The sequence below is a fragment of the Periplaneta americana genome, chromosome 13, assembly GCF_040183065.1.
Source record: "Periplaneta americana isolate PAMFEO1 chromosome 13, P.americana_PAMFEO1_priV1, whole genome shotgun sequence".
In the NCBI taxonomy this organism is placed as follows: Eukaryota; Metazoa; Arthropoda; class Insecta; order Blattodea; family Blattidae; genus Periplaneta; species Periplaneta americana.
In genome coordinates, this window is record NC_091129.1 from 125,669,966 (window position 1) to 125,684,684 (window position 14,719).

General features: G+C 36.4%; 2 protein-coding genes across 8 annotated transcripts in view; one reads left to right on the top strand and one right to left on the bottom strand.

Moving 5' to 3' along the window:
* LOC138712400 (uncharacterized) overlaps nucleotides 1-11,789 on the bottom strand; it is a 59,118-nt gene extending 47,329 nt beyond the window's left edge. The window contains exons 1-2 of one of the 2 annotated variants that reach the window (XM_069844166.1): nucleotides 11,627-11,789; nucleotides 11,326-11,377 (exon numbers count right to left, since the gene is read on the bottom strand). In XM_069844166.1, coding sequence (XP_069700267.1) covers nucleotides 11,326-11,377; nucleotides 11,627-11,696 — 122 coding nt within the window. In that variant the 5' untranslated portion in view covers nucleotides 11,697-11,789. The remainder of the gene's footprint in view (nucleotides 1-11,325; nucleotides 11,378-11,626) is intronic. The other variant, XM_069844167.1, reaches the window with a different exon arrangement.
* A 254-nt stretch (nucleotides 11,790-12,043) lies between these two features.
* The window catches only part of Frmd5 (FERM domain containing), a 104,100-nt gene continuing 101,424 nt past the window's right edge, over nucleotides 12,044-14,719 (top strand). For 2 of the 6 annotated variants that reach the window (XM_069844148.1, XM_069844152.1), the window contains exon 1: nucleotides 12,044-12,513. In XM_069844148.1, the coding sequence (XP_069700249.1) occupies nucleotides 12,418-12,513 (96 nt within the window). In that variant the 5' untranslated portion in view covers nucleotides 12,044-12,417. The remainder of the gene's footprint in view (nucleotides 12,514-14,719) is intronic. The other 4 variants (XM_069844149.1, XM_069844150.1, XM_069844147.1 and 1 more) reach the window with 3 other exon arrangements.

Here is a 14,719-nt window from a genome sequence, read left to right on the forward strand (position 1 = left end):
TTTGTATTTTGTGTGGCGTGCAGTAGAGTCGTTAAGGCATAACGCTGCAAAGACGAAAGGTCTCGGGTTCGATTTCGGATGGGGCCATGGACTTTTTCCATTGGTCTAATCCTTCCTACAGCACTACGGTCCTACGGTTTATTTAGCCTCTAGCAGAAATGAGTACTAGGGAAATTTCCATAAGGGTAAAGGTAGGAGTGACATCCCTAATGTCATTAATGCCGATTTTTTGTAAAGGTGGTTTCTTAACTCCCGCTATCCTCTGGAACTATTTGGCCTGTAATGATATTGACTTTACCTTTATTTTACGAAAAGAATACAATTTACACAACATCTATAAAACAAAGGAGCACAAATTGTTCCGGGATCGATACCCGGCCCCGGAACAATTTTTCCTTGAAATTATTAAAACTTGCTTTGCAGGGAGCTACTACCCGAAAGTTAGATTTGCATAAAGGAGCACAAACTTTATACTGACTTTTACAAAAACTTCATTTGGCACTTCGATGCAGTAAATTAATAGATATTCAGATTAAAATCTGTTTCCCGATCTCTCTCGTTTTCAGTACTCAAAACAGAAAGTCAGTTGAGTCGCTCCTGTCACATATTTCTAAGATAGGCCCTTAATTAGCTTCAGTTTTGAAAATGATCTCCCAGCCATCGTAACCATGATGAATGAAATAAAAGTACAATCTGTACGAACTTCGAGGAAAGCTATCGAAGTTGAATTGTGATAAATGGTGTCTTTAGCTAGTTGTATGATATTTTCGACGTTTTAAATTTAAACGGAAGCTAATGCGGGATCCCTATTATGTGAGTCACACATTTTAAATGTGCTAATGCTCGTCGCCACTAATTCTGTCTAAAATTTTGGGACTGAAAACCTTTAATTTTGTTTACTATTTGTCTCAATTACTCAAAAAAATTACCTCATTCGGGAAATGTGAATGTCGAACTGTTTAAAATACTCTTTTATTTTGAACTTCTTTTCACTATCTTCCATCCTTTCGTTTTGACTAAGTTCGTCATAATGTTTCCTTACACTACGGAGTTTATTCTTTTGCTTGTTTATTCTAATAACTTGCGCCCCTACAAATTATCATTGCACCCACAAATCCCTCCGAATTTCTTGCGCCCACCTCCCCGCAGTCGGTGGGTGCTACGGGTCCGTATCTCCGCCCTTGCTTATAGGCCTAGTCGGAGTTGGTCTCAATTCTCACACATCCGAGGAAGGTAGGATATGCCGCACTGCGTAAACTTGCTATAACAATACTCGCCTGCACTTAGAAACCGATTTTCATTGCCAACACACATTACAACGCTGTCAAGTGACTGTATTGTAGTGCCGCAAATCGATTGAAGTGCGGAAAAAAAAAAGAGTGAGAGATAGAATGGAAATGATCACCATGAATTCAGCCTAACAGCACGAATAGATTTCACAGGAATGACTTCTGTGACCCGAAGTATACAGGGCATTAGAACTAAGTGGATTATAACCAATACATCTCATATAAATTTCATATATTTCTTTAAGCCTTAAAACTGTTTTTCCCTGTCGCTGGATGTGCCATGGCCTGCTCGGTCGCCTGACCTCTCACCACTAGATTTCTTCCTGTGGAGATGTTTAAAGTCAAGGGTGTACTTGAATGGTAAGCCAGAAACGCGACAGCGGTTAATAACACACATAAATAGTGCTAGTGTCACCATCAGGAACAAACTTGTTATAGTTCAGTGGATATGATCGATTAACAACGCCTAGAAGTAACTTAGAAGTACGATATGAACAATATAATAGAATTTGTGAAAGTAATCCAAATGTTAATGCCAGAAGCAATGTAAAATTAATAGACTAACACGAGTTATAAAGAATTTCGACTTAGTACAAAAAATCAAACCACATCTCATTAACAAATGCGAATTGATCAATGCTGTGTATTAACATTTTTGTTTAGATTGACTTCCCAAATACTCTTGTAAAGTATGTCGGTTTACATTTGGACACCCTATATGAAGAAAAAAATTATAAATGACAAATATCATCGCCGTCGTTGTCCTCCTTAACATCTTCATCACCACCACTACAATCTGTCTTCAGGAATTGAAGACCTCCCTCAAAGAAGGTTGTATATGTCATTTGTATGATTTTTACAGAAAATAGAAAAAATTGTCAGTTCTTTGATGTACAACCTTATACCACCAGAAACTCAACATTGTCAAAAATGTGATAGGTTATACAACCTTCTTTGAGGGACGTCTTCAATTGGGCTCGTTGGCCCTTTTCGTTCTCTCTGCCTGTAGGACTGTCATAGGTACTAGTTTCATCGGGATTATCCCGGTTTTAAGTTTTTTTCGTTTCGAAATGTGCAGAATTATTCATAGGAGCTACAAAATATTCCTAAATATTAACATAGGCCTAACCACAAATTGTCATCGTCTCCTTTTTGGCCAGTATATGAGAAAATTAAGCAATCTGAACAAGGTTAATCTGAGGTTCGAGATAATGTTATCCTTCATTATCAAACAGAATCTTTATATTTTATCGAAGTTATGTCTAAATTGATGTAAAGGTTTTTACAGCTCGTCTGTGCGTATAGTTCATACGCTGTCGTAAGCGACACCGTACAGACCGTACCTCGTGCAGCCTCGAGCAGCAGTACCTCCACTAAAGCAGAACAAACCCTCGAACTCCACTAATATCCCAGCTACTGTTCAGTGTAAGGGTTGTCCAAACTTTTAAACTTGTAGCTATTCATTGTTTTTTTTTCATCAGCCAAGGGAAAAATTGATACTCGAACTTTCATTCTTATCATTAATGAAGTAAGCCTACATAATATACATTAGGCCCACTGCTGGACGTAAAAAAATATATTTTTGTTGCTCGATGAACTTAATAACAAGAATCACGTACACTTCATTAATATGTATTAGATATTCATGTAAACACAATTACTCTGTAACAACATTAAACATAATATTAATGGAAAACATAAATATAAAAAATGTCTCTCTTTGCTACTTGTAAGGTTTGTTATGCGTAACATTCAAACAGCTGTATCTGTTCACACATTGAAAATTGAACACATGTTTATATGAACATTTTTACCCAGAATATTCCACACTAACACGCCCTAAGACTTTACTGGAAGAAAATCTTAGAAGCCCTGTGAGAACATTATGAACAGGGTTGCCATACGTCCCGGTTTTCCAGGATTGTCACCGCTGTTGCGTCCACTGTCCCGGTGTTCCGACAAATTCGTTCGGGACGGTCAGATGTCCCGATTTTGAGTTGGTTTACAGCTTCTTTGTATTTTAAGGTTACTATAATATATCTATTGTGTGATTTAGCCGAACTTGTTGAAAACTTTAGTGATATAGAAGAAACACTGACTTACCTAAAAACAAAACAAAAAAAAAGTGCAGCTTTCAGAATCTGAAGTGTTTGATCAGTTTGTTTGCTTGAAAAACTTTGTGAGTACAAACTTGGATGTTCATGAATGGGAAAGCGGAAAAATTCAAGACAAATGGCTTAAACTTTTTGAGACTCTAAACCATACAGAACAGTATTCAAAGATAAACCACACATGTTGGGCCAATTATACAGTGTTCATAGATTTGATAAGAAACATAAAAAATATATATTACAGTTATATGAACACTAATAAATATAGTATAATTATTAAAAAAATTAGTAAAAGTCAGACATGTTTCGGAAATGCTTCTCCATCCTCGGTGACTTTACCACGACGGCTGGTTCAGGTGATCGAACCGTGTTGTTGCTTGGCTTCGATCACCTGAACCAGCCGTCGTGGTAAAGTCACCGAGGATGGAGAAGCATCTCCGAAACATGTCTGACTTTTACTAATTTTTTTAATAATTATATTATATTTATTAATGTTCATATAACTGTAATATATAATTTTTTTACGTTTCTTATACAGAACAGTATTCAGAATTATTGGAAATCTGTCAGTATATTTTCGCTGTGCCTGCTCACAATGCAAATCTTGAACGCAAATTTTCTCTGATGGCAGCACAATAGACTGTGAAAGAAATCGGTTAAGCATTCACACTATAGAAAGCATATTGCAGTGCAATACAATTTGAACATGGCATGTTCTGAATTTTACATGTATGTACAAAGATATCCATCATGCAGACTGTAAGCAAATCTGAGAAATATGAATGGTATGATTATGAAAAAAGAAGCAAGCAATATTGTGTTAATTTCTTTGCAAAATTATTTTAATTCCAATAAAAATCAAATTTTGCACAATTACCGGGTGTTTTAATTATGTCCCGGTTTTAGTTCCAAAGTTTATGGCAAGCCTGGTTATAAAGAATAGTTCTTTCATATGGAAATACAGGATCCTTTTCATTAACTGCGTAATATAATTTTTATTCATCCACTGTAGGACAGATACTGCGATGAAATTGCTTGTACACAACACGTTGGACGATATATTTAAAAAATTCATCAACTTTCACAAATAGATCTACTTTTTTATACTTACTACGGGTATCGTGTATAGTTCATTCAGTATCGTGACATTGCAGTTGGTGTTAAGCCTCGGACAGTAACTCGTCTTACTGCTGCTTTAGTCTGTGTGTCAATGTGCGAACTGCGTGCTTGAATTTACAAACATCGGGCGTATCCACCAAAACTGTCGACCATTTTAGCACGTGAAGCACTGTTACAGTGATAGCAATTTGCAGATTTTGGGAATCATTATGTTCACAACTGATTCGGTATGGTCCTATTTCAAGAGACGACGAATACTAGGCTCTAATTATGCGATTGCTACACGAAAGATGTTCGAATCCAGCAGTGAAGAATCCCGTAATATCAATGTATGGGCGCTTGGAATCCACACAACTATTGCTCGAAATGGGCCCTGATTCACGTAAATTGAATAAAAAAAGTAGGCCTATTTATGAAAGTTTATGAATTTTCGAAATAAATCGTCCAACGTATTGTGTACAAACAATTCCATCGCGGTATCTGCCCTACAATGGACGAATAAAAATTTATATTATGCAGTTAATGAAGAGGATCCATTTTCACACGCAAGAACTATGCTTTATAACCATCTCACAGGGTCTCTAGGATTTCCTTCCAGTAAAATCTTAGGGGGTGTTAGTATGGAATATTCTAAGTAAAAATGTTCACATAAATGTGTGTCCAATTTCCAATGTGTGTGTGCAGATACAGCTGTTTGAATGTTACGCATAACAAGCCTTATAACTTGTGGCAAGGAGAGACATATTTTATATTAAAATTTATGTTTTCCATTAATATTGTGTTTAATGTCCATGTATTGTGGGTCTCTATCACCACGGCATGGCGCGTCCTCAGGTTGCGGATCGAGGAAACGGCCTCCAGATATGGAGGGTAGCTGTGAATATATTGAATAAGCAGTCGCGGACAGCCGGTGAGGGGTGGTCCTCCAGCTTGGGGGTTGGGCGAAGGGGCTAACAACCCATCACCGTAAAAAACAGCTTGTTACGAATCCTTCAAATAAGGCACGTATGGGCGAATCCAGAAATGCATATAGAGTGTTAGTTGGGAGGCCGGAGGGAAAAAGACCTTTAGGGAGGCCGAGATGTAGATGGGAAGATATAATATTAAAATGGATTTGAGGGAGGTAGGATGTGATGATAGAGAATGGATTAATCTTGCTCAGGATAGGGACCAATGGCAGGCTTATGTGAGGGTGGCAATGAACCTCCGGGTTCCTTAAAAGCCAGTAAGTAAGTATTATGTTTAATGTTGTTATAGAGTAAATGTGGTTTTACGAATACCTAATACATATTAAAGAAATATAGGCCTATTATTAAGTTCGAGCCAAAAAGAAATGTATTTTATGTCCAGCAGTGGGCCTAATGTATATTATGTAGGCCTACTTCACTTACAATTGGATATTAAATGATAAGAATGAAAGTTCCAGCATATATCAATTTTTTTTCCGTGTCTGTTGAAAAAAACCAATGAATAGCTACAAGTTCAAAGGTTTGGACAACCCTTACACTGAACAGTAGCTGGAATATGAGTGGAGGTCGGGGGTTTGTTCCGCTTGAGTGGAGGTACCTCTGCTCGACTCCGCGCGAGGTGTGATGTCGCTTACGATAGCAAATTAACTATGTGTGTGTACGGAGGGTGGATGAAGTCTCGTAAACAGAACGGGAGGGAAAGTGAGATGAATGAACTCTACATATGTCACGTCTCTGGTTCGGAGCTACCGTGCTGATTTTCCACTGAGGTGGCACGGTTCGAGCCCAGCCTGATCGTGATGGGATTTGTGATGGGCAAAGCTTACATTATAAAGGATTTCTTTTGGAGTACTTCCGTTTACCTCTTTCACACTTCATCAATCTCATTTGGTCTCTCTCATTTGCAACACTTATACAGGTTGGGGTGAAATCTTGGAAATAGTACGGGTTTTCGTTACGAATATAGATAGGAAAGGCTTGCTCGCTTGTCTCGCTCCGAACTTTGTCACAAGAAAACGAATTATATAAAAAAAAAAGTAACGCAACAGAGCACATTAGAGAGAGAGAGAGAGAGAGAGAGAGAGAGAGAGACAGACAGACAGAGACAGACCTATCATTATGCACAGCTGATTACTAAATTCGTTTTACAATGAACAATTCTATTCATAACGTTTCAAAATTAATGCCATAAATGTGAAGCAGTAACATGTACTGTACTTCCTCAAAGACTACATGATGTTGATACAGCGTCGTAAAATAACCCAATAAAAAAAGACTACATTTTGTGTATTTCGAAATAATCCAATTTCCTTTGTCATGTTGCGAATAATGATACTCCTTATACTGTAGTTTAATTTATTTAACTTTTATTCAAAATACATATATAAATGAAATATACGTTAACATGCATTCGAATAAAATGAACTTTGTCGAAAATTTCAATTTGCACTCGACTTATGTAAAGCTTTTCTTGCTGCCGAAATCCCTTTGTGGAAAGTGCAAGATTGTGAGTCTAGTGCAAGGTTTTTGTAATTGCCTTTTATTGCGTATTTTAGTTATTTAGAATGCCTTTTTGCCTGTCTATTTTAGCTATTTATGATGCCTTTTTGGCTGCCTATTTTAATGATTCATAATGCCTAAACTTCCGGTCTCTGCTAATGACTATACCTGTCTTGGCCTGGAGACTAGGGGAACTAGAATATTCGCAACGAAAAATAGAAATAATTGTGCATATGACAATTAATTTATCTGAAAAGTATAAATCTGAGTATATAGTGGAAAGTTCACTTAATTAATTAATTTTTTTTTCATTTTATGCATGAAATAGAGTAAAAGAAAAAATAAGTTTGAATCTTTTGCAACATAAGTAATAGTTTTCTTGTGTGTTTTTGATTTGAAATAAAAATCTATTCATTTTGTACTAAAATTGGGCTTAAAATTGGGCTATAGTTCATGTGCGTCATTCCCCGTCATTCCTCGTTTTCGTTATCAGTGATGCTGAAAACTTGCATTTCCATGAAAATTTTGAAATCGAATTTCTGCAACATCACAGTAATTTTTGTAATGCAAAAGCAAAAAGAAGCCAAATTTATGGAGATTAAATTCTGATTTACTACTGGGATTGCAATAGTAAACTAACAAAAGCTTGTTAGTCGGATCGCGGAGGGGGGAGTACAAGTTAGATGCATATGGATCATACTATAATAGCTTCGCTTGCAACGGAGAGCTCTGACCAGTGTTGCCATACCTACTGATTTAACAGGAGATTTCATGTTTTTCATTGAATCTACTGCTCTACTGATTTTTTTGTCGAAGTCCGAATTTCTCCTGCCTTTTGGCATGCTGCAGTCACCTAGTTCTACGCCCGGATTTTCAACTAATTACTTTAGTACACATATGTTGCCATCATGTCTTATTTTTGCATCTTATACACAAGTCAATGTTTTCGTCTCCCTGCTCATAATGCGTCGCCACAATGATGCTTACAAGAAGCAAGCACAGCAGATAAAGACCGTTTCATACACATGGCTCAGAGTTATGGGTCTCTCCATAATATTACAGAATGATAGAGAACGAATGTATGAAACCATACCATGAAAGGATGCACGCACGCACGCGCACACACAAACACAAGTATATAATCTTCATGCAACGTAAGCATGTGATAACTGTCGTCAATTTGCAAAAGGAGACATGTCGAAAATAACAAAGTGTTGGAAAATCGCAAAAACTATAAGTTAAATTAAAATGTTCATATATATTTTTTCTAATTAGATCACTATGGATACATTTTAATATTTTAAGTCTGTTATGATTTTTTTGTTGCGATTTTCCAGCACTTTGTTATTTTGGACGTGTCCCCTTTTGAAAATCGACGATAGAATTAAGTTATTTCATTATTGTTTTGGGGACCCGGGGAACAGAGGAAGAACGAAACTTATTCAGTAGTGAAGTTTGTTTCTGACTGTGTGCACGTGAAACAGTGAGAGAGTGAAGTGTAAGTAATGGCATTTTTGTGTTAGGTCTACATATCTTGCATAGTGATATTTTAAAATGAATGAAAGTGTCCCAGCAAGAAAGGAAAGTAAATACTCCCAGAATATTATAAATCAGAGTGGGAAAATGATGAACAATTTAAAGGATAGTTATGGAAAAGCAGGAAAGGGGATAATTTTTCGTCTGTTATAGTCGCAGCTAATGCAGTACTGTATTTAATACTACCTTTAAAATAAATCTCGTCGTAATGAAAATCTTTTGTAAATACACGAAAAATTCCTGATTAATACATTTTAATGCAAAACATAGTCTATAAGACATTACTGTGTAAAAACAAAATTGAATACTTAGTTACGTACGCTGAGTAGAAATGACTAATTATATTTAGCAAAATTGTTCCATTTCATTGGTTAGGGATGTGCTATATAGTAAATACAACAATCATCTTTCTTACAGTACACTGTTTTGTAATTAATATAATACAAAGAGGAAATTCATGTTTAATTAATCTACTGTAATCTCCTGTTTTTTTTCGATGATTGTCTCCTGATTTTTGTGAGTAGGTCGTGGCAACACTGGCTCTGACTCTTCTCCCCACTCCGTTTCGTGTGTTTACATCTGCTTATCTGTGTGTCTGTCAGTATAGGTAATGAACAAGGAGAACAGTACTCACGTACAAAATATAGGCTATTGTCAATGTACTTAAAAACAAACAAAATATTTATATAAAGTCATCTTACGGACAACAGATCATTCTCACAATAAGTAAAACACATCTAGATTCTAGATAGGTCTACTTTTCTCTTTCACGATACATCTTCACCTAAAAACTAAAATCCAATGCTTATTATTTTTCTCCTATTTACAAAGTTTTGAATATTTAAATTGCACTTTTTAAAATAAATAACGTAAATCATGTGATACTTTATTAAAAGGATTGAAATTTGAATATTCACAATTTAAATGTGTTAATATTGAAATATATAAAATATATTTTGGCTCAACTTCTGTTCATTTAGAAATGCTTGTAGGTTGTTTTTGTCTCCATGTATTACCGTCTCTAATACCAGTTCACAGAAATTAATTATGAATAGGCCTACATGTTTTACACGTGAACGTTCTAATTGGACACGGACTATGTATAAACACATTTATAAAAATAGTGGAAATTGCAATACAATAAATCACAGTAAGACCAAATTATTTACACTGACTACATGCTTTACGACTCTACATATTACGAGTGACTGTAAACATCCTACAAACATGGATTCGTGGCAGGGATTTGGTGATTTGTCTCATTTCGGGACTGTGTATGTCCTTTACGTTGTGTTCGTCCATTGTCGCTTTCAGCAATGGCCTTGCGACATGTTGACCACATGATCGGAGTACAGCTACTTATGAAAGCCCAGTCCAATGTTACTTAAAAATCTTCACCAGTCCAAATTTAGTTAAAAACCCTCATATATGTGAGGACGGGCGGGACAAATCCTTGACAGCAAATCACTGTCATCCTCATCATTGACCCGTTATGGTCTTACACCATCTTTTCATAGTGTTTTTAAACTTCTTTTGTCTCTTAAACATATTATCAACAGTTAATGGCGATTCTCAAAGTATAATTATATAGTATATACGTACAAATAAATAATTTTAAATTATTACAATAACGTTACTAACTAATTCTGATGACAATGAAGATCTTTGAAAACGTCCTGTGACGACGCGAGATTTTCGAGATCTATAATCGCCTCAATTATTAAATGATTTTTTTTTTCAGGTTACTTTTCAGTAATTTTTCAAATTGCAAAGTATAACTCTAAAATACGATGAGCTCAGAATACAACATACCAACGCAGCCAGAGTGGTGCGGCACTATTCAAAGGCGCCACGCAATCCCCGAGTGACAAACGATACACGAGTTCAGAGACGCGAAAGCAAACACGTACCGGTAAACTATACTTCACACCAAGTAATCTTGTCAAGTTACGCTCACGTGTCTTCATATGGGCGACTTCAGGACACATTATGGTTAATACTAGTCTTCGAAAATTAGTATGTTATACAATATTACTGTCGCCGATAGGTATAACTCTTGTGTATGACTTTACTTTTACTTTTCATTTCAGAAAATAACGCAAGATTACAATCTTGACCGAAAGTTGTATAACTTGTTCTTTTTCAATTTGTTTCACACCTTTCGAGCTGTATGGAAAACCGAATATCTTACAACAAAATAAATATCTTCATTGTTCTACATATTGGTAGTCAGCTATGTTAGCAAGATTCACATGACAAGCATTGTCCTCGTAGTCTTCGAAGTTAATTTTTTCATTCACTGTTTTGGCTCTAAGTTCCTGCCGCGAATGCCAATACGCATTCAATTTTACGCTTCAGTGCGTTAAAACACCTTTTAATATACACACTTTAGCTTATGTTACTGTCTTCACGTTCCAAATTGTATAAATTACACAAAACTGTTTACGGAAAACTCGTACGGTCATCTCGATTTTCCTCACAAAATAAAGTACCCATATTAAAAAGTATATAAGCAACGATACATGATAATTACTTTTGGATGTCGTTATGCGAGTTAATTGAAAGTTTAATCGAATATCTATGCGTAATTATACATTTAAATCATAATTGAGGAGTTTTGCATTCACACAAACTTAGCTCTAGCTACATTGCATGCAGTCGCCGCAGCCTCCGCGGGATCCCAGGCATGTCATAAGGCGGCCTAGCTCCAGACGTATAAAAAACTAGGCTGGATGCAGCCAATGCTACTGGCTGCATTTTACTTAATTTGTACATAAAAATATAACAGTGCATTATATTTACCTTACAAATAACTGTTCTTGGTTATTTACACGCCAAGAAACCACTGTTGCACCTGAAACGAAGGACGGGATGTTTTTTACACTCAAATCATTCGCCAAGGATTGTCAAAACATAAAAAAATCAGAGCATCGGTCCAGTTAAAGCAAAAGTATGGGGCCTCATGTGATGGGCATGACTATGTCTCTAGAGCACTTGTTTGCTCCCATATTAAATTAGAATAACTATATTGTATACTCGTGTTAATGGAAAATTACTTATTTAGTTTTTCTAAAGTGATATATGCGTGAAGAGAGGGACTTACCGTGCAAATTGATGGTACATGTCGTATTGTTTCCTCTGTCGAGCACAACAACACTCGTCGCCGCTGCCATGTTTGAATCTGAAACCGCCTGTTCGGCACCCTTTGTTAATTGATAGCTGAGTTGCTATGAGGAATATAGCCAACAGCGCACCCAAATAACCTTTTTTTATGTGTCACTGCCGACATTGCTATCAGTGAAATTTTCATACTCGGTGAATATCCACTTCTCTTTTATTGTCAGGATTGTGTTCTTTTAATTCTTTCTGAAGATAGAAAGTCCCAATGTGAGGCTATAATAATCAAACCACGTTACAGCAGTTAACGCTTGAAAGTGACGGTAGAGTAGGTGTGAACGTAAACTTTTCATAGAATTCCTGTTCCTTCTGCCGCCATTTTATTCTGAGCTGCTATGGGTGGAGTTCTACTTGGATCACTATAACCAAGTATAATCATTAACTTTGAAGAAATATATCCTATCAAGAACTTGAATTATGTACTTGATTAAATCCAAATGTATGCGTTATGTGCTCATTGTAGGATGTCATTACTGTATATCGTAGAATGAGCTTATTTTTTGGACTGGTGCGCAGTCCGATTCCACGTTCCCAACACCAATGTTTTGGTTCTTGTTTATGACATACGAGGAGGCTGGGGAATCGTGCTCTGCCGTCATGTTTCAGCTGTGTATTGACGAAGGTGTTTTAGGTTTACTGTGGTGACGGGTGAATTACATTGTTGAACTGAAGAAAGTGCTGGGAAGTGTTCGCGTCTAATGTTACAGAAACACAACGATGTTAAAGTTTGGGAGCAAAAGTGACATTAATGTTAGTTACAAGTGTACAGTGAGATTGTTGGAAGACACAGAAGTTATAGAATGCGAGTTTCAGGTATGTTGTTCCTAACCTCTCCTTCCAAGCGGAAACTAAAGTGTGAGAAAAGTATCCAGATAAGCCTGCGATATGTTACTCCTATTTTGTACGTAATTGGCATTTACGTACTGCTGTTTATTATTCTATTGCTGTGTTTTGTGTATATATGGCTTTTCATGCCTATATGACTTGTATGGGTCTCAACAATGCAAAGTTCGAGTTGTGGAGGTGTGGCGTCAATTTCAGATTACATAAAAAGCATCGGTTTATGGCTTTCCATGGTGTTTATAACCTGTAAACATATGGTGTGGTCCTGCCTGCTGTGGCGGAGGCAGGTATTGATTCGCTAGTGTGCGGGTAGCTCATCTCGCGCGGGAGATGCGTTCGTTGTCATACACACGTGAGGCTAATGGCGACCTCATCAGCTGCTTATGTGTTCATGTATCATATCGAATCTGTATTTATCTTTGCATGAAATAAACTTACCGTATGAGGAAAGGATAATTATGTTTCGTCGAAGACCTAAGTAACGTAACACTTAACTGTCCCAATTCAGGTGTTCGAAGCCATTGACGCCCCTGGGAAGTCTGCACAAATTTTGCAGAAAGGACATTTCGTTTTAAATTTATATAAAGTAAAGAAGTGGTAGCGGCGAAGATCGTGCTCGTATTAAGTCATGATTGTAAAGGAGACGATTAATACATTCATTCATTCGTAGTTTTCAGCCCAAGGGCAAGTCTTCACTGCAAACCCAGCATTCTCCAATCTTTACTACTTTCCGCCTCCTTCTTAGTCTCAGCTTACGATCCATATAATATCTTAATGCTGTGTATCATCTGATAGGCCTATCTTATTCTGCCCTGAAATTTTCACTCGTTGACCATTTTGACCATTCCTTCCATTGCTGCCTTCAGTGTGCAGTTTATTCTCAGTCAGTGACCCAGCCAGTTTTTTCTCTTCCTGATCAGTTTGAGCATCATTCTTTCTTCACTCATTCTCATTCTTTCTAGCATAACTTCATTTCTTATTTTGTCTGTTCATTTCACACGCTCCATTCTTCTCCATATACACATCTCAAATGCTTCTAATCGTTTCTCTTCACTTCGTCGTAGTGTCCATATTTCTGCCCTGTATAGTACCACTTCCACACAAAGCACTTCACTAGTCTCTTCCTTCAAGTTCTTTTTCCAAAGGTCCACAGAAGATGCTTCTTTTCATGTCGATATGACTTTTTCTGTTAAAAGCTTCCTTTGCCATTGCTTTTGTGACTATTCCACTCCAGTATAAAACCATTGACATTGATAATCATTGTCATCATCTGTCAGAAAGGTTGTACATTAGGCCTACAGTTTCAGCAAGGATACCTTTATTCTGAACGCACTGATATGGTAAAATCTCAGTGATTCTCCTATTTTTACTACGATGAATATTTTGAACTCAGTGTAAGAATACTAGAACACTACACTGTTAATATGAAATACTGTTTCATTTCCTTTTCATCTGTCTCACTCCTTCTTTTTAGAGCTCACTTCAGAGTAGCCTGTGATGTGACAATGTAGCCTATAGCTTAAACTTTCGACTCTTTTCAAGACTTAACACAACGAGATTAAAAACTTACATTTTCAGTATTAAAATTGGAAATGAATTAGTAACTAATTGGATCACGATTCTCAACTGTTGCTGGACAGCGTAGGATTATTACTCATTAAATTAGTAAAGATCAAATATTTGTAAAAAAAATGTTCTTTGTGAATGTCCTAGCAGTTTCTAAGGTTTGAAGTTTAAAAACAAAATGGGGAAATTTTGTTATTGGTCGGTTCATCTGTAACTGTTGAATGGAGCTGCGTTCCTTGAGAACACAGTGAAAGGGGGGGACGCCACAGTGCAAACCTCATAACTATACTTGCCTCCATTCAGCAGCTACAGATGAACTGATCAATAACAAAATTTCCTCTTTTTTTAACTTTAAAATGTAGAAACTGCTACCGGTAGGTCATTCAAAAATAATTTTTTTTATAATTATTTGATCTTTACCAATTCAAAGAGTACTATGTTCTACATCATCCAGCAACAGTTGAGAATCGTATACCAATTATTCATTAATTTTCAACTGTAATACTGAAAATGTACGATTTTTTTTAATTTTATTTGAAAAACTTATAAATTCTATATAAGGATTAACAGTCATCATACAAATACCGAAATTGCACCAAAAATTAGTCTT